Below are 27,835 nucleotides of genomic sequence, written 5' to 3'. Positions count from 1 at the left end.
ACATTTAACTAAACGTTTTAAATTCAGAGTCTTGATGAAAGCATGACAATTATTAGGAAGAAAAATACAATAACATTTTTTTAAATGATTGAATCCCTGCTTGAAATAGCTTGTTTTGAGCTATTGAGAGCAGTTTAAAAGCAATATGATAATTATATAACTTTAATTAAATCCTTTTAAAATGTCAAAACTTAGATGTTTGGTGCCTTTGAGTGAGTTTGTTATGAGATTCACATGTACTCGTTTAGTAGGTTAGTACTACCAGGACTTCATTCCTGTGAAAATCACCCCGAGAAACCAGAGGGTGTGCGATTGATTTAAGGCCCAGCGTGTCACATGAAGAACTGTCCGAACAGATTGGCCACTCCGAGCAGGATGAGAAAGCCATGGAAGAGCGCGGAGGGCCAGCGTAACTCACCTCTGCGTCTGAGTGAAACCATGTGGATCAGAGAGGGAAGCACAAACACCAGAGCCAGGCCACAGATGGCCCCCGAATACCTGAGAGCAAACCAACAGTTTGAAAATCAAAGTCAAAGCTCCTGTTAACAATAACCCGGAAATATTACACAGCTCTTACCTGATGATGGAGCCAATGTTGGGGTAAAACCTGGCCGTCAGAACTCCAGCTCCGACAACAAGGATGTTCAGGAGAAAGACATGAAAGAAACTAAAAAAAATGGAAAAACAAGGGATTTAAGCAAATAGATTAATCATATAGACAGGCAAACCTTTAAGATCATTCAGGTAAATATACAGTTTGTCTGCAAGTCAGTGATCTGCTCAAACTATATGATTTCTAAGCACTGTTTTCCAACTTTATATAGAATGCATCAGTTATATGTTAAAGCCTGCTTGTTTACTGTTCAAGAAAGTGGATAAGTGGATGTGTTTCAGAGGATGTGTCATGCAGCTATAGATATGGCAGAAGCAAAACTTTCAATACATTTTTAAATTTCATTTTGAAAAAAAAAAAAAAAAAAAAATATTCAACTGATTCTTTTTTTTGAAGCAACTGAAACTTGCTGATGACATCTGCTGGTTGAAGCTGTGTAAATGCAGTGAGAACACAGCCAAAATACAGTAGTCAAAATTTGAAGTGGATCAAAAAAGTTCAAAAGTCCTAAGAAGAAGGTTTTAGGACAACTTTGATGAACTGTTTTGATCCACTTCAAATGTTGACTACTGTATGTTCAATGGCATGTTCTTTTAATTCTGGAGATTAATAACACCGTCAACATCAAAGCACTGACTAAATGTTTCAAAACAGTATGACGTGAAGCCTTGTTTGCTGAAATCAGGTGACTTGGTTCACTAGCCACACAGGCTACATACACACTGCAAGTTTCAGGAGTGACAACCGCATTTAAATGCAGGAGTGAATCCCCTAAATTATCATTACGTGTGTACGGAAAATGCGATTTTTGAAAGCTTGGAAACCTTAGCGACGTTCTGGCGTCTCTGACAAAACACTAGTTATTTTCAGCAATTTAATTAAACAGTCGACGGAGGTGTCGTTTTTTTATGCTTGTACAGCCTGTTTTACACAGAGCGCGCTCTTTCTCTGTTGCCATGGTGACACATAAGCATTTTTGGGCTTGTTTTTTAAGGTCGTCTCATAAAGCGAACTGGTTTATGGAGTTACCGTGAGCAGACATGAATCGCAATATTTTGGTCTTATTTAAAAGCATAAAGAATTTGGATTTATTTCGGTTTATTATGGGCTTATTGTTTGCTGATTTTACTAGCATTCGGTTGTAGAATGAGGTTGTCACTCCCGTATTTTACTGAACTGTGTGTGTTCATAACGTGATTAAGCACTAAAAGGTGAACGGACAACCGAATTTAGCTGCAGTGTGTACGTGGCCACAGTTATTACAATATACAAAATTATTACTGACCCTGGGTAATGGTCCCCAAAGATCTGGCCCATGAGCTGCACGCGCACTAGGTACCCGAGCAGAGGATACACAGTGGTCATCTGGAACAGAAGGAAGGTCCTCGCTATAAACACTAGGATATCATTGCTGGGAAAGTTATCCAGGAAGTTCTGTAATAGAGGAGGAGACAACGTCAATATTAAGGGCTGCACTTGAAACTACTTATTTTAACAACTAAACATACATGATATTACATTTGCAGGAAATGATCAGACTTACTGGTTCAATGCACACTTTAAACAGCGGTGGTGATGGGAAAGAAGCAAAGATCAGCACTCCCACATAGAGGTATGTCAATCCCACAAGCAGGTAAGCCAAGGACAGATCCCGCACCTGAGAGCACAGTACAGTAGGTCACACCTCATCACAAAATCACAAAACAATGTCACAAAAATAACAGTAATTATAATAATAATAATAATAGTACAATTATTATTATTATCATTATACTGCCATAAACTCTATATACATATCTATATTATGATGATAATGCTAAAATCAATGATAAATAATTAATTTAAAAGAAAAAAAAACAATATCCAATTTCACAACACCCCAATTTCAATCAACAGGTTTGGAGTTTCCAGTAAATCCAATTCATATTCCGTTTAATTAATATTAATCAAATCCTAATACAACATTCTGGAACACAAGTTCCCAAACTTTTTCATCAAACAAACTCCTTAGATGTATGATATTTACTTGAAGTACTCCCTGAGATTTGAAGTTAATATTTCAATAATTTAACCACATACGCTCACAGTTCTCTGATGTCACCATGTGTTTGTCGTAGGGCTGCACGATTAATCGCATGTTATTCTCACGCGCATTTCGTCAGTAAAGCCGGTTCCCTGATTACCGCTAAATCGCCATCACCTGTTTTTAAACGGAGCGCCTTTTAATAGACAGAGCCGTAGTTCACAGACAAGCCACGCAATATCGCGTTCATTATCGCAGGCGATTCATCTGCGATATGAACGCGATATTGCGTGGCTTTTCAGTGATCTACGGCTCTGTCTATTAAATGCCGCTTCATTTGAAAGCAGGTGATGGCGATTTAGCGGTAATCAGGGAACCGGCTTTACTGACGAAATGCGCGTGAGAATAGCATGCGATTAATCGTGCAGCCCTAGTTTGTCGCGTGTCAATTAACTGACCGTCAGTTAATGTTCACACGACAAACACATGACATTTTTTTTCCTGAAACATCCAACAAAACAAAAAACCAACAACAAAAAAAAGTGACCTGTCACTGACATGAGATCCCTGATAGCAAACCACAACCATCCAACCAATCAATTCCCCATGGACAAAATCAAGCCCCGCCCAACATTTGTTCTTGTTTCAGAACCCGTTTCACTCATATATATATTTCACAATTGGGAAGAATAGACTAACACAACTTGAACACAGTGTCGCTCTTCACTCTGAAACGCGCAAAGCAACAGACTATATACTTCTTCAGTTAAATCGCAGCCTTTGGTTTGATGAAATATAAATCGCTATTTCAGTTTTATTTCAATTAATTGTTCAGGTAAATAGAAAAGAAAAAAATAACAACGTCCGCACACTGAAGTTACAGCTCCATATGGGGCCCCTCGCGCGCCGTTCATAAATATATATATATTGTACGGGGCTGTAACTTCTCTGTGCGGACATTATTTTTTCTTTTCTATTCATTATGTTTTTTTTGTCCTGCAACTTGGGTTTAGGATATGAAAGCCTTCTTATTAATTATATTTTTTTATATTTTTTATTTATATTATAATAAACTTTACAGATTGGGAAGGGTATACAATGATTTTCACTCCAATATTTTAATAAATAAATAAAAAGAAATCTTCATGTTGCCATAATAAACATTTTCTGGTTTTGCTCAGTGACTGGATGTTGTGAAATGAAGCATTATGGCCAAACTACACAAATGTCCAAGAATCATTACATAAATGGAAAAATAGTCATAGTTTGGCTGACAGTGAGGTTCTTTCTGTTCTTTCTGTTCTGACAGCTCAATCGCAACCACAATGACTCATCTCCATTTTTCCTTTTTTAGAAAGTACAACACTCATCACTAGCTGTTTCAGTCACCTTTTTCTGCACACAATGCACAAGTATAATTTATGGAATATGGAACTGATGCTACAAGGACAGAGCTGATGTGCAGAGTTAGTAATCATGCAGTGATGTAGACAGGCGGAGAACACTCACATTGTTTTCTTGATGTTTGTTGTTCTTCATAAGCGTGATGATGCAGTTGTGAATGAAAAATGCTAATGTGAGAACCCCGCTCAGCTGAGCAAACAGTGATCTGAACTCTAAATCAAGCCAGAGACAACAAAGACAACCACATATTACACATAAATCAATACGTGCTTATTCACACTACCCTAGTTCTCTTTCACATGACTCAAGTCAGGGCTTTGCTTGCCTCAGTACATTTTCAGAAAACTTAAAAACTAAATATGTGTTCGCAAAACATTTGGATCTCTGGATCAGCCATTAAATCGTCATTTAATGTCATGCAAATTGTTCGGCAATCATTAGCCCCTTTTACAAATACATTCTTTACTGGTAAATTACCAACAGGATCTTTTCAAAAATACAGATGAATTAGTTCTGACAATTTTCCGGTATGAGAAGTTACCAGTAAGTAAATTAAGTTACCATTACGAAAGTAAGAAGTTACTATTACCAGTAAATTACTGATTTGATGGTGTGTGTGAACAAAGAATGAGGTCAGAACAAGCTGACATAAGAAGGCCAATCATAAAGCTCTGTCAGAGCAGTTTACGGTAAGCTCCACTGCTTTTCATTGTTTTTCTCTGTAAACATATGACCAGAGTTTGCTGGTACATATATTTTGGTCCTAATGTGTGAATGGTCTCTTACCGGTAAAAAGACAGAACGCCGTTGCTTGTGTTTGAACGTGACATGCATTTTTCGGAAAAGTTGTTCGGGTAATTTACCGGGATTGTTGTGTGAAAGGGACCATTGGCTGCGTTTCAAAAGTTGATCAGCAAATGGGGCCAAAGTTGAATTAGCTTTCTGAAACTTTTATTACTGCATTAAAACGCTTCAACTACGCAACACTGAGCTTGTGGTTTGAAGCTTAGCTCTGTAGAGTTCACTGCAATAGGTAACAGAGTCATGTGAAAGGAAGTGAATAAAGAACCATAGATATCGCTTTAAAATGTGTTTACAGCTGATTTCATGACTACATGCTCAAGAAGTGATTGGAGGGGGATAAAAAAAAAAAAAAAAAAAAAAAAAAACTTTACCTGGAACAAAAAACTTTGATGAATCGAACCAGTGGAACTCCAGGTGAAAGCCCAGTCGAATGGTTTTATATGTGACCAAAAAGATAAGATAGAGCACCGATATAGTACCTGTGAAAATCAATGAAAGCCTCTTAAGCAGCAGGTTCACAGCAGAGTACACAGCTGAACTGATCAAAACCCAAGCTGCTGTTCATATCAGTCATAAAACACAACTGGCAAGATTATTTCATATCAATAGGCAGACCAGAAAGTCAAGAACCATCCTGTTTCACATGATAATGACCTGTTATATGTAGATTTTGAGAGTCTTGTCTGTCTTCTAACCCTATCTAGTACCCCTGAAATTCACTCTATACTGACACATGACAGACTACCATAGCAAACCTTATTACACCCTAGAATCCTATTGGATACATGTTCATATCTTGCTATATAAGAAAAAATAAATATAAGAATATATATATATATATTATATATATATATATATTATATATATATATATATATATATATATATATATATTATATATATATATTATATATATATATATATATATATATATATATATATATATATATATATATATATATATATATATATATATATATATATATATATATATATATATTATATTATATATAAAAATATAAGAAATAAGAATATAGAATTCTATAGAATATAGAATTCTATAGAAATATTACCCCTCTAGCTAGGAAAATAAAGCTCATACCTAGGAAAGTGAACCTGGCGAAGAAAGAAGCCGAGCGGAAATTGAGCAGAGGCAGCAGCAGAACAATGAGGTAAAACGGGATGGTGTTGGTTTTGCTCCACCAGAGATCAAACACATGACCAGTGCTGTTCTCACTCGCATAGTACAGGAGAATGCTGCTGTTCCTGTCTGGATCCACATCTGGATACGGACATATCACTAGTGCAAGAGACCAGAAGAAACGCACCTTCTCATTTTAAACAAATGAATAAATGAATGAATGATACTTTGAATGGTCAAGCACATGAAATGTAGCTTAAAATGCCAAATGAGTATGTCTAAATATTTCTATCCATTTCAATATTGTACCAATATATCAGGCAAATCAGCGCTGAAGTTATAAGTAGATTTTTATTTTTTTTTTGATTTAACAAAAAGACCAGGCTTCATGAATTCAGACCAATTACTACTACTAACAATAATAATAATCAAAATAAATCACTATGACTACTCACCTCTATCTGTTCCATTTGTACCAAAAGTATCTGATGTGCTGACATTGTGAACATAGTCTGTGAATGCAAAATATACAAGCAGTTATACAGATCTTCCTAGAAAACATCAACATCTTATCAGCTAATGTACAGCAGAAAAAGATGAGGAATGGTGGGGAAAACAATCACTTACTGTAAATGAATTTCCCTGTATTGAACAGGAAGTTTGACATGAGAACCCAATAGACCACCATCGCACCAATCAGTGACACCAGTGAGAAGACGAGACTCGACCATTTTCCAAATGCCCCAAAGTAATATTTACACACATCAGGAAACTCCCAGTCTGATGTATCCACATAAGCTGCAAAGACAGAGCTCCATATTACACAGAATTTATGTTAACCCTGCAAACCTGAAATAAGTCAGGAAAATCTAATTTTTTGAAATGGAATTGTTTTTAAAGAACCTTTAGGCAAAAAAATTCTCTATAGTGAGAATATGGAGCTCATACTTGAAGAGGAAACTTTGGAAAATTATTCAGAGGCTAAAATGGAGTAAAAAAGTACTATTTGGATCAGATGCTGATATTTATATGGCCAAAAAGATGAAATTCTCAATGATATTAATCATCGAGATCTTTAGAATAGCAGACTACCGACATAAAATGCATATAAATATCAGTTGTCACTCTTTATATGCCAATAATGTCTTTGTAACATGATATTTAAATGCTTTATGCTTTATTTATATGGTTTATGATCAAAGCTCTGTAGTTTCAAAACAAAGCAATGCAATAAAATTATGACAGAGATAAACGTTCTTCAAAAGCCTGATGTAAAATGAAAAATGATGAATGGATAATCAAGTAAACCTTCAAGTGAACCAAGTTTCTTCAGTCCCGTATGTCCAGGGTCATAATTATTATTCAAAACAGGCCCAGTCGTGGCCAAGCCCAGGCGAGTTCCGGAGGGTAAACATCGGGTTTTGGAAAGTTTTGATCATGTTGATAATTTATTGGCCCTATATATGATATAGTAGGCTTTATAGGGTTAAACAACTGCTAAATTGGTCCAATAATGGAAATACTATAGACTGCAGGGTTATGCAAGTTAACATCCTGTTCATTTTCTCCATAGAGAATTTTTTTTGCAATAATGTAGGAACATATCAAGACCTAGATCTAGCAAGAACTCTAAATCTAGGCTGTTAAATGATGGTTTGATAAACAAACAAACAAACTCCATGTAAAGCACTACAATTCTTATCCTTAAGCAGGGCCGGTTAAAATAAACATTATAGCCCTGGATTATCCCATCTCTCTGTCACAAGAAGGAGTAACAGAACTGTCACTGGGGTCCCCTAAAAAATTAGGGTCATAATGATTGCACATTAATCTGAAAATGATAAAAAGATATTATCCCCATGATTTATTAACCTATATCTTTCATAACAGGAACCTTGTGTATTGTGGCTGTAAAAATGTGAAAGAATGGCTGTTAATTTGAGAGAAGTCATGTGGTTGGCTTACGTATGGACTTTGTGGACTTTAATACTCTGTAGCAGCAGTAGAGAGTCAGCAGGCCCATAAGAACAATGATGATGATGCCCAGAGTGAAACCAGCCTAGAAAGAGAGTAAAGAAAAATTTATCTTCATAATAACCAGCAGTGAGTAAAGGAAAAAACACAAGAAAAGTGTAAACTTACTTGTTTTATTCCCCATGGTATACTTAATATAGATGTTCCCATCATAGTGTTCCATATGGCAAAGCTGCACTCACACACACACACACACACACACACACAAAATCAGTTTTAATAACTGCTTGTACATCTGTGGAACTGTAACCATGTAAATCTACTCTGCTTGCGTTCTATTAACAGGTTCCCTCAGGTGCTAAAACTGAACAATTGCAGAAACAGCTGTGCTGTTTAAAGGCCATGAATATTTAACAATGCAAGTATAGCCTAGTAAGTTTTTTGATTGGCTGTCTGTTGGTAATAAACTCGACATATCATTCTGCTCCGTATAGCTTTGGCACTGCAGTTCCCAGTGGCAGGGCTTCATAAACTCTATGCAAAGCACTGAATTAAAAGCCTTTTTGAGGTTGGTCTTACATTGTGACAATGCTGGGGTTTTTGACAGTGCCGTCGCCTCCCTGCACTTTGAACGCTGTTCCTAGTGGACTGTAGATATAGATGTCCTCAGGAGAAGGAATCACATGGTCTGGAGGTGCCTGAGGTAGATAAGGTGCATAAACAAATGCATTACATCACAGTACGGGCCTAGATCACAAACTTCATGAGTCCCCAAACAAACGATGCACTGTCCTTAAATACTGGTGGAAAGCGAAATGGTTGAAGAAATTTTAGATTTTAGAAATGCATCCTCCCCAAACCAAACCAGGCAAAACAAAAAAAATAAATCAAAGCCACTGGATAATTTAATTATACACAGATTCAAAACAGCAGACTGCTCATTAATATCTGTGAAATAAGGCAGCGTAAAGATATTGTAGCTCTTGACTTCACCCACTTACAGCCCTCAAACAACAGGATGATCTCACGGTCACAAAACTTTAGCTTGAGACTAACTGCCATACAAATAATTAAAATGTTAACAACTTAATTGCCTGTTTTGTTTGTCACAGTGCAAGCTTAAGGGGAAAGTTTTAAATTCTGCCATCATTTGCTTACTCTCATGTCATTCCAAACCTGTATTATGTGCTTCACAAAAAGAAAAAAAAAAGAAAAAGGATGATTTGACATGATTGCCGAATTATGGCGGCAAATTTCATTTTTGGGCAAATTATCCCTTAAAGTCTTTGTAATCCTATATTGGAAAGGGGTAGAATCAATGTTATGAATGAATGAATGTCATTCTGAATATTATTTACAATTGTGTTGAATACTTTATCCAAAATTCTCCATTTTCATTTGTATTTTATGGTGATCTGATTAAACCCACAAGCCTTCATTTCACACAAAGGAAGACTACTGCATTGATGTGTGTATTTGACAAAAGTTGTGTTAATATATTCTCCATTCTAAAGCTGCGATCACATTTACCATTATTCTGTACATTTTTGCAGGCAAAATCCAGCAATTTCAATAGGAATCCATGCAATTTTGAATTTCACATGGGGCCGAAAAATTTCTCTACACAGGTTTTGTAATGGGTTCAAATTGTTCATGCAAATTAGTTGCATTGACCAACAGAAAGCTGCTTGGTTTGAAAGTGACTTCTGTGTGAGCTGGGCTTCATACATCGCTACACTACTTATAATAGACAATGGACCTTTTTGCCCACAAAAATGTTTTGCAGAAAGTTCCCTAATGTGACCACAGCTTAACATCTGCACAGAATTAGTGTTGGGAACTTATGATAACATGTAATAGACAAAAATATTTTACATTGTGCAAATTAACCCATAAGAATTTAGAACACTCGATTATATGGCATTTGTATATTCACTCACATTTCTCTTACTTGGTTGGAAATAAGATTCAAATTTGAGATGCACAATGACTGTAGTTATTGCCAATAGCCACAACAGGCCTAATAAACCTCTTTTTGCTATTTCCACGTTTGTTTGTCCTCACATAGAACAGCACATTTGAAACATGCATTGGTATTTGAAGTGAAATGGGAAGTAGACAGTGACACACCAGCAGTCTGTCTGAAGAGGCTGTCAGACGGCCGTAGTAATGAACTCTACTGCTCAGCACCGCAGCTTCAGCGGAGACCCTCTCCTGAGCATCATCCTCCACGATATTCCTGGGCTCCACATGGAACGGTCTGAAGGACAAAGCAAACAGGACCCTGAGGGGGGGTTCATAGGCATCTCACATTAAGAATGCTAATCTAGGATGCGGCTCTTCACACCATGTCTGGTGGTTTCAGATCAGCACGAGGCTGAGAAGAACTGTTACTGTATACATTAGTGCAGATCGGCCCAATCCAGAAAGGTAGATCGCTGAGAACAGGACTGAGCAGCCCTGCATTAGTGCGTTTTGTGATATTGTGCAAATGAAGGTAGTGTAATCCAAAAATATGCTCTCAAGCAGCACTAGGTGGGTTTATGTTTTGAAGCACACTGCACATAGTGCTACATCTTAGACAGTATTTGTGAAATACCAGACTGAGCTAATTCAATCTTGCCAGTATTGCTAATTAGTCCTGGAAGGAAACCAGTGTAGGGTGATAGACTAAGCATTAAGATGTCTAAACTGAATGGAATTAGGTTAAAATGAATGAATGGTTAATATTAATTAGGTTAAAGAGAGTTTAACTCTTGATGTTAACCCATAAAGAGAGAGAGAGGTTCTTGACTGTGTCTGTAAGTTTGCCCAAAGCGTCTGGTAACTGAAGACTTTGAAATAAAGCCACCAGAAAAATTGATTAGTTTAATTGTAAGGGTCAGAGAGTGGGATGAAAAAACAACATCATGACTGTTTTTGATGGAAACACACACACACACACACACACAGTACCTTCTTTGCTTGGGGTCCAGTGAATCCGTGTAATACTCCCCAGCTCGCACTGATCCTAGTAACGGTTTACTGTCCTCATCCATTATGCTGTGCTTCGTTTAAACCGTCATCACCTGAACACAAACAGACAAACAGTTGGACAAACAGACAAGAACACTAAACCTGGAGGTGGTTGAATATGAAAGATGGTTCACTCCTCAAAAGCACAACACTAAAAGCCAAACATTTGAAGACTTCTGACAGAGAGGTCGAAACTTAAATATCAATTTCCAGTGTAAAAAGGCAGACATGTATATTTGGAATGACACTTCAAAACCTGAACATACAAATAAATGGATAGGACATGAGGAGACATGTCACACACAGACTCTAAAGCGTCATTCCACAGAAGAGAACAACACCACAGAGATTCCTGTACTATGAGTAACATCCGGCAGGACACTGGCACTCACAGCCACTGCCAATAACTTTTACATCTATTTATTATGTAAAGTAGTGTCCAAAAGGGAGGTCCGGAAGGGATATTTGTTTTTTATGGCTTTACAAGTTTGATTAAACGAACAAATTGTATCTTAATCAAATGTATTATTACCACAACACTGAAGATAATCTTAAAATTCAGCACGCAAAAGCAAAGTTATTCAGAAACAGCAAATCTAATCAACACTAAATCCTGTTAATACGCAGTGTAACGTTAAGTAGATTACGTTTCATGTTGTTTGGGGTCTTGACAAACAAAACGTGTTCTGTGAATAGAGCATTAATACTCATAATTATTTTACTTCTGCATATAAAAGCCATTCACGGTTTAAAATGACCAGATATGTTGAAGCTCGTAATATCATCTCTCTGCTGTTTGAAGACACTTCTGAAAGTCATATGACAGCAGGTGTCATTATATGAGCACTGCAGTTGCTATGGAAAAAACCTTCATATATCCAGTGTGTCAATAATGAAATGTCTATTCTAAGTTTAAGAAACAAACACCTGCAGTTCCTCTACAATACACACGTGATATGTTAAATCATAGTAAGAATATAAATGTGTGAACGCATCATTTTAAGCCCTACCAACGCATATGCATTTAGCCTCTAACGAGAGAACAACCAGAACACATACTTTATGCGACCATTACTGTAAACACTAAATCAATTTAAATGTCCCAATGAAACAGGAGCTCAATCTGTCATAAACAAAAGTGTTAGGTATGGGGTTATCTGCTCAGATGTGCATACGCGTGTTGCTTTACTACTATATAAGCTAATCAGGAAGTTTTAATTATAAACTTACCGAAATCAGACATAAACCGACAATCTGCTGAGATGATTATTTTGAAAAGGAAACTCTGTATTTAAACGGCACATGCCTTTCAAATGTTACATGGGATTAGTAGTGCAGATTTCACGGCTACGCAACGCATTTGGAACGTGAGAAAGAGTTCAAACAACTACACTACCCACAATTCCAGAGCGGGCGGCAGTCTACACGCAATAGAGGCTGTTCTGGGAACAGATCTAAATGCGTTGTTTAGTTAAATACAAAACTAACATTTTATATTGAATTCTAAAAACTTTAATCAGCAAAGAGTTCCCTTAATCTATTTTTATACAGTTGTTCTATTTGTTCAAATGAAAAGGTTTGTATTATTATAATCTTAATTTATTGTTGTTGCTGTTGATATTAGAAATTACTCAGAGTTCAAATTTGTATAGGCTAATAGAGGCCCTAGGGCATAGGGTGACCACCCGTCCCGTTGTACGGTACCGCACAGCATTTTCACTCCTTGTCCCGCACGTCGCATATTGAGAAAATGTCCCGCATTTTCATCAGTCTGTTGGTTTTTAATTATCATATTGGGAAAACGTGCATGCGTTATTTTGCTTTTTAAAGAAAGCATTTTATTTATTATTTTTGCTGCGTAGTTTTTCACCTTTAACAGCACTTCGACACAAGTAACATCCCGCCTTACACAACAACAGCCGTTTTTTTTAAAATCCTATCCAATGGCTGAAAAGAAAAGAGTAAACACGGTCACTAGTAGGTTGTGACAGCTGTCAATCAAAATGTGGATCGGACTTGAGGTGAGTTCACGCGGCCCGAGATTCGAGCTTGTAAAAAGCGTTCACGTCCTCGTAGAGCTCGTAATTACAGCTTGTAGGCTGGGAGTTTTCTGAAAGCGCCCAGATGTACCACGTGGTTTTGCGGAGAAATGTTCGTCTCGCAAATAAAACAGTATTTTGAGCAAACGAAAATCAATTTTGCATTTAAAAACGTTTATTTGGACGTTTCACTTGCTTGCTCTCCTCATACCCACACTGCAGTGCTCTCAATCACCGATGGCTCGCGTGCTCAACACAACAGAGAGTTACAATACGATATGATTTTGATAAAAAAAATAATAATAATCTACTTCTAGTAGACGACATTTGAATTTGAAAATAAATAGTATCAAAGACTTTATATAGATCTAAAGGGACTTTGATAGTGTTCAAGCAAAGACTAAAAAAAGATTTTATTCAATAGCTGTATTCAAGCCATTGAATAAAAGCCTCCATGTATTTTTCCTCTTCCTCTGTCGGTAAAGCAGGGAGTCTTGTGATTGGTTGTCAAGCCAGCCAATCAGAATTTAGCAGCCTCATCTCTGATTGGCTGGAATTGTGGCACATTGTAACGTGTGATGAGCACGCGAGCCATCGGCTGAGAGCAGAGCACTCAGTGTGGGTATGAGGAGAGCAAGTGAAACGTTGCACACGCGAAAGAGGACATCTGCGCACATCCAAATAAACTTCTTTTAAATGCAAAATTGATTTTCGTTCGCTCAAAATATTTTTATTTGCGAAACGAACATTTCTCCGCAAAACTCGGTTCACGTGCGTGCGAAATGCCCTTTTGTGCGTTTAAAATATATTGCGCGCGCGGAATTTTGGCACAAATGTAGAGAATGGATCCTAGTTGATCCGTACGGACCAGGCACCACTGTTCAAAACACTTGATTCTCGGATTAATTGCAAAGTTTAACCTTTGAAAGTTTATCATTTTACATTCTAGTGATTTTAAAACATTTGAGCTCAAGGGGACTCGAAAGAGGATTCGATTCTGAACTCGCACAAACACCGAATCGCGTTCTCTTCCTCACCTATTTGTGCTTGGAACAGACGTATGCAAAATAAAACAGAAATAAAAACCCTACATATATTAGACCCTTGCATTTGGTTTAAGTGGGCATCAGCCTATTTCTGCGAGTGTCAATAATGTTAATGACCTACAAGAAAATACAAAGCGAAAATCACTTTTGTGACTTTTAACAAAAACTAATTAATTTATAAGACTATGCTTTTTATATTTGATAATTGAATTTCTGTACCTTACCGTTAGACTTACATGAAACTATTTCATTTGAAGACTATTGAATATTACCACTTCATGCATCTTAGTGTATTTACACACAACAGTTGTCAAACTTTATGCACAGATAATAAATGGACCAATACTAGCAACTACTAATCAGATGCTATGGTTAAAAGGTTACTGTGAGAAATCTGATATTTTATCATAGCTCCCTCAAAATGCAGACATAAAGAATCCATTATTATGAAAACTTCAAACAGAACTTTATCTCCCATAAAGACAAAGCTTGTTTAAAGATTTTTAGAGAAAAATGGAGCAACATGGGGTTCAGTCTTTATGACCAATCAATTTCAGTAATTTGTGATCAAGAGATGAGGTTCTTACAGCAATTCCCCATTAATTTCTTCTTGATAAAACATTTGAGCTTTATATAAGTAGAAAAAATGTTTAAATTATAGAAATTTCCATGACTTCAAGGTCTAGAAATTAACAAAACTCAAATCTTAAATCTAAAAACAATTCTTAAAAACAAATTAAACTCTAGAAATGTTGAAGCACTGCTCTATGGTAGAGCCTGATTACTAAATTATAGCAACAGATTCAGATTTGAAAACCAAGATGTCTGGTAAACACTTTATTTACCTTTTCCTGGCAAGGTACATCGGCAAAACAAGTTTCTTTACTTGTTGTATACTTTGGCTTTGACGAAAACGTCAAGAAAAACAACTGCAAACTGTCACATTTAACAACAGAACTGATTGATAAGGTACAACTGTAGGAAAGAGCTTCAGGTAAAGGCTTACAAAACTCAATACACCCTTAGCAAAGTGTTAATGTGACAACTTAAAACAAAATCCACTAATCCAGTTGTGCTCTAGTCAAAACAAGTGATACAAAAAAAATCAATTCAAACCAAACTGCTAAAAAGGTATCATGTCTTGATTAGTATTCTGCCCTGGAGATCAAACCTACAGCTTTCAGAATGTGACTTCTTTTAATGCAACAGCTTTACTGTAATGCTACATCAATCATTCAACTTTTAAACACATTGGAGAAATGAATAAACTCAAAATAAAAGTTAATCTACATAATAGAACACAAGGTGTATGCATAGTTATTCCCATTCCTCATCATCTGCGGCGGCTGCTGGTTTTGGGGCAGATGCTGGTGGCGGCTCGTCTGTCCTGAAGGATCCTCCCTACAAACCAAAAGCCATTCAGACATGCATCATCACTACAGCAGTCCAACTGAAGCCCAGGGCAAGGATTTGAAAGTAGCATACCTTCCGTGTGTCTGTAGACGCAAACAATCTTCCACGTGGGTTAATGCCTGTTGTCCCATGAGCACTGAAAGCTATTTCTTCTAGCCATTTGGGAACTGTCTGTTGAGCCTGGGAGATGGAGATTTATGGGAGATATTTGAATTTAATAACTCACTTTTGGCCAAAGCCACTTACAAATGAACAGAAGCAATCAAACCAACAAAAAGGCAACAATATGCAAGTGCTGTGACAAGTCCCAGATATTCTAGCACAGTGCACAAAGCAAGATTACATGTTAGCATACACCCACAGAATATGCAAGATATTTATTGAGAGAGAGAAAAGAGGAAAAAAAAAAAAAAAAGTGTACATGTGGTAAACCAAGAGCGCACTTTTAGGCCACGCCCAGGAGGAAAACGATCAAACCCTCTCCATTGACTTTGTATTGTGTGAAGCTGCCTCCTTGTCATTTCTTGCTTCTAACAAAAGACAGAACAATGCTTAAAGGCTGTTGTGGGACAGGGTGTACAGCAAACAAGCTAAAGAACACAGAACTAAGTTTTTTATAAGCTACTGAACCGTAAAAGCCAGCCTTTAAGGAGACTAATTACATTCCCTGTTGCCGATTACACTCCCCTCCAGTGGGCGTAAGTTCTCAGGGTAATATTTTTTGGGGGGGTCAAGAGCTTATAAAAACTTAGTTCTGTTTTTTTTTTTTTTAGCTTTGTTTATTGTACACCCTTGTCACATAGCAGCTTTTAGACATTGTTCTGTTTTATGTCAGAAATGATAAGGAAGCAGCTTCACACAAAACAAAGTCAATGTAAAGGGTTGTATTGTTTCCCCCCGGTAGGCGTGGTTTTCAGATTATGACGTGTCGCTCTGACTCTACAAGGTTGCTTCTTGCACATCAAGCAAGCACATTTGAGCTTTTGTGGATACTTGAATTTTTTTTTTTTTTAAATCAATATGAAGTGTCAGAAGCGAGAAGTACAAACCCCTGAAAGGACTTTGACCAGAGAGCGAGCTAATGGAGTATCCGACTCCGGGTTAAAAAAGGACACAGCCCGACCAGTGTTCCCACAGCGTCCGGTTCTTCCAATTCGATGGACATATTCATCGATGTTGCTGGGCAGGTCGAAATTCACCACATGCTGCACATGCTCAATGTCCAGGCCTCTGGCAGCGACAGATGTGGCAACCAACACTGGACACTGGCCTGTGCGAAAATCACTGAGAGCTTTCTCTCGCTCCCGCTGTTCCCGATCACTGTTCAGAGGAAAAGTGTTCAATTTAAAGCTTTGGTCAGACCGAGTAATCGTATTAACATGCATCAATAACTTATGGCAATTCAGATTCAGGTTACAAGGCTACTTTTCAACACAGAATCAGAATGAATAGTTTATTGGGGGAAGAGAGAGAGAAGTAGAGGAAAGTACCCATGTATGCTTGTAGTGGAGATCTTCTCTTGACAGAGGAAAGTTGCTATGAAGTCAGCACTTCTTTTGGTTTCAACAAAGACCATTGTGCGCTCAGTCCCTGTAATTCCAAACAAAAAATACCATTAAACTGATAATTTAATGTCTTGGCAGTGAAAATAAAGTTACCCAGATTTTATGCATTAAAAAAAAAAAAAAAAAAAAAAAAAAAAAAGTAAAAAAAACTGATGTCATTGTTGATTTAACATCCGTTTTGGGATTTAATGTAAAATGATAGATTATCTTAAATTAAATGTGCGATAAAATAACATACTTGTGCCAATTTTTCTCTTTTTTTTTACAAAGCCCTCCAAAATTATCACAGTGGAACAAAGGCAATGTAATAATGAACCTCTTACTGCTACATTTGGTAAAATCTATGTTAAGGCCCATTCACACCAGGGAGATAAGATAAATTATAACGATAAAAAGGTATTGGTCTTAAAAAAAAGTATACAAAAAAAAATCATTTGAAATTGCGACCATTTTAGTCGCATATGCTCCCAAAATTTAATGTGTGCGACCTCAAAATATATTTGGGAGCATGTGTGCGAGTGCAAATAATCATTGAGGTGCAACCGGTTTTCATTTCTCTACAAAACGTTTGTATCGGCTCACAGCAGGCACATAGTAATTAGCAGTTAACGGTCAACCTTTATCAAATTAAACTAGGTAGTCACCAAAACACGAGAATGTGACATTAATTTTAACTACTTGTTTATTCAACTGTTGAATGGAATCACTTATATTTTATATATCTTATCTCTTTTGACTTTGTTCCGTTTTAGCCATGAAAATAGTTACAAACAAAGAACCACCATGCATCTCGCAGCAACACTCAGCCTCGTTTTCATTACTGAATGATTCAGCTTTATGAACAAATCGTTTGAGTCAAAGATTCAATGACCCTTTCATAAAGAACTGCCTCATTCTTGAATTAATCAGCCGTTTGAACAAATCATTTGAATGAATGACTCAATGACTCTAAAAATTCCTTTTTTTTTAACTCGTAACATTTTTCATTAAGTTTTAATTCTTCAATGTAAATGATTTAATTTCATTGGTAACAGCCCCACAGTGTCTTATTATTCTAGAATTTATTGATCAAATTTAGGAATTTAAAATGAAAGATGAAGCATACATTTAATAAGATTTAAAAAAAAAAAAAAAAAAAAAAAAAAAAAAAGAGCTGAAGCAATATCCTTTCAGAATATTGCAGCTTTGACATTATGTAAATCTGCATATTTTTGATTGATTACAACTGCATTAAATAATGTTATGGGATTGTTCAAAATATTTTTTGAAAATACAAATATGAAATGTTGGGGGGGAAATTATATCTTAAAAATGAAACTAAACCACCAGGAGGTGGCATCAAGTAACCGTCTTAATGAGTGGGTCATTGATTGATTCATTCCAATGGCTGATTCATTCAAGAATGAGGCAGTTGTTTATGAATGGGTCATTTAATCTTTGACTCAACAGATTTGTTCAAAATGCTGAATCATTCAATGAAAACAAGGCTGGGTGTTGCACTTTGGTACTGCTGTGAACTTTGTTTGACTGTTTTTGTTATATTTTAGCAGCAAAAATAGTTTCAATATTCCTTCTAAAATATAAGTGGCTTAATATGAACTTTTTAATTGAACAGTTGTATGAAATCAGTGTCACGTTTTTAATCGTGATGGTAGCCTATTTAGGAAAACGGCATTCTTGGTCATGTGGTTTTACTTACCAGTGTCAAGTTATAAAAACTCACATTTCGATTTTTTACCGCAGTATGTTTAACTGAGTTTCTATTTGTGTGTGCTTCACTCATGCTTCCATTTCTCCTCGAGATGGTGCGCGAGCCTCAACAGCGCATCCTTGTTATCAGTACATTATACAGCTTATTGATCGTCACTTACACTAAATGTAATATCCATTTAATTTGTTCTCTGAGAGAGCACACATCCTCAACGCTGAACCAGAGAGCTCTGGGCAGTCTTTTTCTGCACATGTGGCAGGAAAACAATCTCGCGCTCGTGCGGCAGTACCGGTGGGTCTCAGAAGCTAGATCAGGTTAACAAGTAGCTATATTCGTCAACGCGTTTCCTTAGAAAAAAAAGGTGCGAAGTTGGCAACACTGATGCAGCCTTCTGTCTCCAGGTCCCAGTGCGCCGCTGTCCAAACTGGCGTTATGGCAGAGGCAAACTGGTTCCGTGTGTGTATCATACCAATGTACATATTTTGCGACAGCAAATCAAAGTTATTTAGGCTTTATTCAAAATAAACTGGCAGTATTTTTCTTCAAAACTATCTTGTGTAACAATGTAATTCCTGTAGAAATAAAATGTAATGCTTTTTAAATGCCATTTAAGGCCTTAATTTTCACAAAATCCATTTAATGACTTAATGCTTTTTAATGCCCCGCAGATACCCTGTAAATGCATATATATCCGGTTGTTAAGTCTGACGTCACGCGGCAGCGCTTCCGGGTCCTAACGCTCTCATACCACAAGAAAACAACAAATGGTGCTAATATACATACACAATGTGGTGTAATACTACAAAAAAATATATAATTACAACCTTTATCTCCATATCAAAATTCTAGATGGCCAGACAATGATTCATCTTTTATAAATCGTTAAAATATTAATATCTGTGACGCTCTGTGACTGTTGTGTAGACTAAGTATTTAAAATGTTTAACTTTTTTAAATGATTGATGTTTAATATGAATAAATAGCGCTTGGGCTCGGTTACCGTGCCTAGTGAGAGTACACCCTAATGTATAAATAACAGATACTGGATAGAAGTTTTTCTTAAAGGTGCTTTGTGTAAGAATGACAGCTAGTGGTTGAAATGGGTACTGCAGTCCAAATTCAAATTATTGTTTGCCCCGCCCCCTCCTCAGACTACGCTCTCACGGGTTGCCAGTTTGAAGACACGCAACAGGAGCAAGCTCAATTGACATTGGAAGGTGAGGAGACTTACACACTGTAAGATAAATAGTTGATTTATGATGTTGATATCGCGTTTTAATATGCTCCCGTTCATAGAGATTTATAGATGGATCCTGAGTCTTTTTTAGGTCAGGTAGCATCTGCGATCTCTGACCCAGTTTGTTCGCTGGCTTCAATTGTTGCAATATGCTGCATGCGTTTTCCGCCAACTGGCAACCCGGGGTGGCGAAATACTATTGGGTAAATTGGCAACGTGCGGTCTTGCACAGACCAAAACAAAAACAATTCCGACATGGAACGCAAATTTCAAAGTAAAATTACTGGTTGTAATGTAGAAACCAGTATGTGAACTCCGCATGTTTAATAAATATCTGCAAAAATATGGTATTTTTATGATTTAGTAGAGTCAAAAACTTGCATAGAGCACCTTTAAGCACATTAACAAATCTGAGAACTACACAGTGTGAATGCAGCCTTAGAGACCGTTGTACTAGGTTGACTGCCGTAAGCGAACATGCCATTTGAAAATGCTGGATGGAGAATGACAGACAGCTGCAGCAGAGGCAAGGGTTTCTTACAAATCTGTCTTGCTCCTTGCAAAGCTGTCAAAAGCTTTTGACTGACTTTTAAAAACAACTTGTGCTTCAATGTAAAGTCCTCAATGTAAAATCAAACACTTATGCATGTGAACACACCCGCAGTTTTAAGCAGTTCAAGCAGCTGCTCTCTCTTGGAGTACTGGTCCACCTGAATGATCGTTTGCTCCACATCACTGCATGCTCCACCCACCACACCAACAGCAAGGAAAAGGTAGTCCACTTTCAAAAATTCTGCTGCCAACCTATCATGCAATACATGATACATACATCAGTCCTACTGAAGTCATTATTTCATTTTTATTTTACAGAACAGTAAAATTACAATACTTACATAATACTGATGGTTGTGCCAATTTCTTTCAAATGTTAAACCATTGAGCTTTTATTTTGGCTGAAAACTGCAAGGAGACTTTAAAGAATTAGTTCACCCAAAAATAAAATTTCTGTCATCAATTTCTTAATTGTCATTCCACATCCATAAGACCTTCGTTCATCTTCGGAACACAAATTAAGATATTCTTGATGAAATCTGAAGTGGGTTTTTTTTTTATTTCCCATAGAAAGCAACCTAATTATCATCATTCAAGGCCCAGAAAGGTAGCAGAGACATCTTTAAAATAGTCCATGTGACTACAGTAGTTCAACCTTAATGTTATGAGCGTCATGCTGCTCGTGTACAGTGTCAGCCAATACTGAGTCGGCGTTCGGACAAACACGGAAGCACTGAACCGTCTCAACTGCATCAGAGTCTGACAGGGTCAAAAAGAAATTGATGAATGAAATCTTTATTTTGGCGCACAAGTAGCATTCTCTTTGCTTCATAACATTAAGGTTGAAGCGCTGTAGTCACATTGACCATTTTAACTGTTTTACTACTTTTCTGCACCTTGAATGATGGTAATTACATTTCTATGGGATTTCATCAAAAAACCTTAATTTGTCTTCCAAAAATGAACGAAGGTCTTATGGGTGTGGAATGACATGAGGGCAAGTAAGTAATGACAAGTTTCATTTTTGGGTGAACTAAACCTTTAACCCTTCTTTTTGTTAGGGCTGTCACGATATCAGATTTTTCACTACATGGTTATCATGGCCAAAAGAATTCAAAATAACGATATGTTGCGAAACCTATAAACATCTTTGAGAGAAGCCATAATACAGTTGCAATGGTGTTAAAGTCCCCTGTAGTCAAGTTTATCCCTTAAAACTCATCTTTGATCACCAAAATGACATTTATAAGTTGTTTTTCCTGGGAAAAAAAAAAAAAAACATTCATGCCTTAAAATAGCTTGAATGTAACTCTACACCCTGGCTTCATTTAGTATATATGGTCGCCATGAATATGCAACTTAGCCCCACCTCCACTCACACCAGCTGAGATCCACTGTCAACTTTACTGTAGTAAATACTTCACAATAGCAAGTGAAAATACTGGTTTAATTCAGCCATATATGTTTGAACCAGAAACTGATGAAGAGGAAGAGTTATATAGGCTCGTCTACAAATTGAGGCATTAGAATGGTAAAGCATTTTATGTATCGCTCTCTACAACGTCAGGCACATAGCAGTAATTAATGATTAGCCTTTTGTTTGACTATGTTATCAAACAGCTAATAATGTGCTGCTAATGTTATATTACTCATATACTCTATACTCTTATAATAACTTAAAATTTGTCAAAGTCAGACCTTTGAATTTCTTCTGGGAAGGTGGCACTGAACATGAGGGTTTGCCGATCCTCTTTGGCAGGCATTCCTGGAGATCCCACTAGCTTGCGCATATCTGGCTCAAAGCCCATGTCCAGCATTCTGTCTGCTTCATCCAGAACCAAATACCGTAACTTACTGAGGCCAACCTGATGGGAACATGTCAAACAACAGTCAAAAAAAAAAAAAAGGTGACAGGCACAGTATATACAGTCATTTATTAAATGCACAATATATTAGAGAAAAAATAAACTACCTTTCCACGACCAATGATGTCAAGCAATCTTCCAGGGGTACCACACAAAACATTGCAGCCCTTTAACACCTCTCGAATAGTATATCCAGTATTAATACCACCATAAACCACCACAGGACGCACACAGGTCCTACAAGATTCAAGACCAATTGTATAAGGATATATTAAATTGCTGTACAATTTAACTTGGGGCCTACAAGCAAAGTGTCAATCAACCCATAATAAATCATAATATCTGTATCGATACCCAGCCTCACTGTGCATACTGTAGTAGTACATTAGTTAGTATGTTTCCTAGTTATTTTATGGGGAATCATGTCCACATCCCCAGAAGTGAAGCATTTACAAATATGTGCAAATGTGCTTTTGCAAAAATTTACCTGCATTTTTGCAAAGGCTACAAGGCTTCTTTTGCTAAAGAATCAGACACATTTGTCTTTTGCTGGGTATATATATATATAGGGTAAAAATATGCATATTAGTCTTTACATCTAGAGTTTGAATATTGTAAAAATATCCAACACATCGCATCCATCCCACATTGAAGCCTAGATGTTAGGGTAGTAATGCCATTTGATAGAAGTAAAACAGAAAAAAGTAGAATTAGTTTCATTATTACAAAGTCAAATTTAAATCATTTTTACTTTCCAGTTCAGTGTTTACAGACTTTTCAGTTAAAGACAAAATAGCTATAAATAGACAAACTACCCAATTTATAATGCTGATAATTATAAAGTGTGTACCCATATGCAAACTTCCTGGCCTCCAGATAGATCTGGTTGATAAGCTCTCTGGTGGGGGCCACGATTATGGCCTCAGGCTCCTGCACCTCGCTGAACTTGCTAGCTGCCACTCCATCAGTCATAAACCGCTGTAAGATGGGCAGCAGGAAGGCCGCCTGAGTGACAAAGTGAGCAAACAGTCAGGCAGTTGTATCAATATTTTCCACCACTGATAAACCACATCAGAATCAATAAAGAAAGTTTGTTAAAAAGTTTGTTAAAAGTTTGTTTTTTGCACATTACACAGCATTGGCACCTGTTTGGAGGGGAGGAAAAAAACAAACAAACAAACAAAAAAAAAAAACATTTTCCATTTCAAAATTCCATTATTTTCCAAACCTCTCTGTAGATAGACCATATAACAAATGGTTCATACAGCATTATTTGGTATATAGAACAGTAGGGGTATGACGAGATCTTGCGAGACTAATGTGACAAGATTTCTCGTCGAGGCAAAATGTAGTCTCATGATATTGCCATGATAGAGTGGTTAGGATGATTAGGAAAGAATATACCACCGCTACGTTTACATTACGCCTCCACTATCATTAAACTTAAACATTTAATTCAGTTGGATAACGGTCACCACCGCTCCATATTCCAGAGTTACAAGCGAAAGTAAAAGTAAACGCGAGGGCACATTCAAATGCGATTTCAATACCCCTCATTTTGAAAGTGGCTCCCTGATGCATGCAAATCTCTCTCCGTATGAAAGCTATTTTAGGCTGGGCAGTGTAGTTGTAACAATCTCTTACCTCTGTATCAAAGAAAAATTTGGTCTTATTTGCACTTTGAATATTGAGAGAGTGCGATTATGGTTGCACTTAATGAAATTAATAGAAAAAACTTATTCATTTTTATGGTGACACTTTACATTAAGCACAAACAGTAAGGTTTCATTTGTTAACATTAGTTAATGCACTGTGAACTATGATGAACTAACAATGACTATTTTTATTAACAAACAGATTAATAAATACTGTAGCAAATATACTTTCTTTCTTTCTTTTTTAACGCCATACCAGCTTCAAAGGCTATATTCATGGCGAGAATAAAGTATAATTAAATCAAAGGAAGATTAAAAAAGATGTTTCAAATTTATTTCCTCTAAAAATCTTAAAACCATGCTTGGGCTCACTTGATTAAAAACCTTTTCAAAACTATCAAGAGTAAAAACGGTTTCTCACAGGGGTAAATGTAATACAGTCTAAAAGGATATGTTTAATGGACAATGGATTTTTGACAAGATGAACATTTTGGATGGTTTTCTCCTGAGAGTAAAAATTGGTGTGTCATTTTTGAATGTCCTATTCTACATCTTGTATATATAACTTGATTCCATCGTTCATCAAAACAGGAATTATGTTTTTTCCTCACATCAGGATTTATTTCACGTAACTTATTTAGACATTGATCCCATTCTGATTGCCATTTATTTTTTATGTATTCTTTTCTGTAGCAAATATATTGCTCATTGTTAGTTCATGTTGGTTAATACATTAATGTTAATAAATGAGACCTTATTGTAAAGTGTTTACATTTTTATTTATACAGTTTTATTTCTATGATCAGTTTGTAGAAAGGAGTTCAGTTAGGTCAAAAGTTGTAGAAGCTCATAAATCATGTACAGTAAGGTCTGAAGGGACTGAAATCATTCAGAAGAGAAGTCAGTCAGTTGAGTTCATGGCAAAACCTTTTACAGTACTTGAGTATTGTCGTCTTTTACTGCATATAATTCACACTCAGAAAGTAGAACTGAAATGATTCATTACAAGATGATTAGTTAAAACATTTCAAATACACCTGCAGAATATTTTTTCTAGTCATGTATTTCGCCATTGAGGATTTCTTAAATAGTGTAAAAATCTTGTCTCGTCTCGTGAGCTACCCGTCTTGTTACACCCCTATAGTACAGTCATCTGTAAATATTAGTTTTCTTCATTTGTTTTCTCAAAGTAATAACATGCACTTGATATCAGAATAAACCTAAAACGCTTTATAACCTGCATATATTCTCCTCACACATTGACTGTAAATTTGGTCTGATGTTGCACCACCACCAATTCATTAAAAGTTGTGTTTGACTATCACTAAATGATCATTAAACTTTTACCATTAAAGCACTTTAAAAAAAATTATTTTATCTTATTTTTTAGAAAACAGAACAGGGCAATAGTCCGGAAACATTTTTTCTCTGTACTTATCCAGACCTGGAAATTACTCCAATCAAATTACATCTTCAAAACTGCATAGGAACCCTGACATTACAAGAAATGAAAAATGTACAAGTAATCTACTGAACACACTGACAGTAAAGTTGATCATTAAATAAACAGAATGCAAGAGGGTTGTTCTTGCCGTTTTTCCTGATCCGGTCTGGGCACAAGCCATTAGATCCCGTCCAGCAGAAATAATGGGGATTCCATATTTCTGTACAGGAGTTGGCTTCACATATCCAGACTTTGTTACATTCTTGCTCAGTGATTCACAAAGTCCTGCTTCATCAAAAGTCTGAGAGAGAGAAAAAGAAAAAGAGAAACTTAATTCAGCTATTTTCATAACTTTTGTACATGTACACAAAACAGCCATTGTAGATATGAGCTTACAGTATGTGTATACACAATGAAGAACCTTTTCTTGCAGTGTCTAATAAAATCTGATACACAAAGTTGTCAAATCTTTCAAAAACATACAGACTCTCTAGTGGTGTTTCAGGTTATGACACTTTGCAATGGTAAGCCATTTATTATTTACACCATGTCAGCAACAAGGCTTTTCATGGAGAAAACAATAGGTAAGCCTTTTAGGATTTAACGGTTCAGTATAGCAGATCCTTAGAAATAATGTAGATTTGTTGTAACTATCAGTAAAACTGATCATCAACATGTGAAATAAAGTACTCTTACAACTACAGACAACATTACAATATAAACACCTTAAAGTAACCAGTCAATTTATTAACAGGAGATCACAAGCAATCATTTGGCATAAATGTTTGGTATTCACCGATTGTAAACTGCTCTAAAAACCACAAGCCTGTAGAATTAGCAACAGTGCTGTGTTTTGACTGAACATGCAGTGCTCATTTCATTATACTAGGCTTGCTGTGTTAAGCCCCTTTCACACAGCGCATTGATCCCATCCTTTCATTCCATTCAAATGCAACTTGCCGTCTTGTCTTAGATTTTGATTGTATTGAAAATGAAATCAGAAGACTTGAGTATGAATAGGCCTACTATGATGTTGTAGCAATCATCTTGTCTGGATGATTGTTTTGTACCATGTACAGAAAAGATTTAAAAACATTCAGTTTAAAGGGTCATGAAACCCCCATTTTACCCTGGTCGTTCACACCTTGCAAAAACTCTAAAAATGGGCGTGTAAAGCTCTGGAAAAGTGGGAAGGTAGAGGGGGAGAAGAGGGGAGAGAACAACCAATGAAGCACAGACATAGAACACACTCATTATACACAATGAATATTATTATATGAGCACGGAGAAAATGACAAGCACAAGGGAGAAATGCGAAAGAATATTTAATAGGGCGAATAATAGGCTACTTCGATTACGTTTACGAGCACTGCGCTTAAAATCAGTCTTTTGTCTATTAGAATAATCATGTCGTCGCATTCAGATAGGCTACACCACTGTATCAGTGTCCAGTTTGCACATATAATTTGAAGAAAACTTGATGAAATATGTGTGCATAACTACACCCTGCTGGTTAATGTTTGATGCAGGAGAATGTGAGAAATAAAAACTTTAAACACAGATACTTTATTCTGTATGAGCTATGTGCCACGTGGCTATTGTTAAACTCATCGTGGAGCTCCGCGCTGAAACAGATCATATGCGCGCTCCCGCGTGTATATCATAACCATATTTTTCATGTGTTCGTATTCAAACTCCAGTTCTGACCACATCGCAAGCAAAAACACACGTGCTGCTGTGCTGAAGGAAACATAGCCTATACGGCACGCGCGTTTGAAAGCAGCTAGAGCAGGCAGAAGTGAATGAGCCGCACTTTTCTGACATTTGAATTCTCCGCTATGTGATCTCACGCGAACATATTTTCCATTTGTGCTGGTAGATCACAGCAAAACAATCCACATGCACACAAACCTCAGCTCGAGTCGCAGTAAAACATTTGTAGCACTGAGGAAACGAAAACCAACGATATGTCTCTGAATGACAAGAGACTGAGGCGAGAGAAGTGATACTTCCTCATGCATAATACCGCAATTATAATCTTTGCATACTACAGCGCAGTGATTGGATTAAATGAGCTTTATGTCATGAATATATGTCGAGAATCGCTCGAAACTGTCTACGTCAGCATGTTCGACCATGCCCATACTTGGGCCGAAAGTACACGATTACATCAGATTTTGTGACATTGCTCCGACTCTGCTTTTCAAACCGGAAGACAGAAATCGCTCTGAAAAATGCAAAAATAACTTTTTTCACTCATAACATTAATGAGTACCTTTAGTGTTTTCAATGATGTGCAGCCTATACATATCTGTTTACATCTCAAAAAAAAGTG

The 27,835-nt window shown here is 36.7% G+C and overlaps 2 protein-coding genes across 3 annotated transcripts in view; both read right to left on the bottom strand.

The window, feature by feature from the left end:
• Positions 1 to 326: 326 nt before the first annotated feature.
• slc38a9 (solute carrier family 38 member 9) lies at positions 327 to 12,333 on the bottom strand. 2 transcript variants are annotated; one of them, XM_067398419.1, is made up of 15 exons: positions 12,204 to 12,333; positions 10,914 to 11,026; positions 10,089 to 10,218; positions 8,538 to 8,656; positions 8,127 to 8,190; positions 7,950 to 8,043; positions 6,612 to 6,782; positions 6,440 to 6,496; positions 5,946 to 6,143; positions 5,216 to 5,323; positions 4,146 to 4,252; positions 2,157 to 2,270; positions 1,899 to 2,047; positions 578 to 667; positions 327 to 498 (listed from the first exon to the last, which is right to left on the bottom strand). In XM_067398419.1, exons 2-15 carry the CDS (start codon positions 10,994 to 10,996, stop codon positions 333 to 335), a joined length of 1,650 nt encoding a protein of 549 aa, XP_067254520.1. In that variant the 5' UTR covers positions 10,997 to 11,026; positions 12,204 to 12,333; the 3' UTR covers positions 327 to 332. The 2 variants fall into 2 exon arrangements, with proteins under 2 accessions (XP_067254520.1, XP_067254521.1); XM_067398420.1 differs by lacking the exon at positions 12,204 to 12,333 and adding an exon at positions 11,240 to 11,337.
• A 3,042-nt stretch (positions 12,334 to 15,375) lies between these two features.
• ddx4 (DEAD (Asp-Glu-Ala-Asp) box polypeptide 4) overlaps positions 15,376 to 27,835 on the bottom strand; it is a 35,703-nt gene continuing 23,243 nt past the window's right edge. Inside the window, exons 18-26 of the mRNA XM_067395734.1 lie at positions 25,649 to 25,801; positions 23,252 to 23,406; positions 22,509 to 22,638; positions 22,235 to 22,401; positions 20,643 to 20,788; positions 16,962 to 17,061; positions 16,521 to 16,791; positions 15,544 to 15,651; positions 15,376 to 15,459 (exon numbers count right to left, since the gene is read on the bottom strand). Coding sequence (XP_067251835.1) covers positions 15,376 to 15,459; positions 15,544 to 15,651; positions 16,521 to 16,791; positions 16,962 to 17,061; positions 20,643 to 20,788; positions 22,235 to 22,401; positions 22,509 to 22,638; positions 23,252 to 23,406; positions 25,649 to 25,801 — 1,314 coding nt within the window. The remainder of the gene's footprint in view (positions 15,460 to 15,543; positions 15,652 to 16,520; positions 16,792 to 16,961; positions 17,062 to 20,642; positions 20,789 to 22,234; positions 22,402 to 22,508; positions 22,639 to 23,251; positions 23,407 to 25,648; positions 25,802 to 27,835) is intronic.

This window comes from Chanodichthys erythropterus, chromosome 10 (genome assembly GCF_024489055.1).
Source record: "Chanodichthys erythropterus isolate Z2021 chromosome 10, ASM2448905v1, whole genome shotgun sequence".
Taxonomy (NCBI): domain Eukaryota; kingdom Metazoa; phylum Chordata; class Actinopteri; order Cypriniformes; family Xenocyprididae; genus Chanodichthys; species Chanodichthys erythropterus.
Note: the sequence above shows the minus strand (reverse complement) of the source record. Positions and strands in the feature narration are given on the sequence as shown.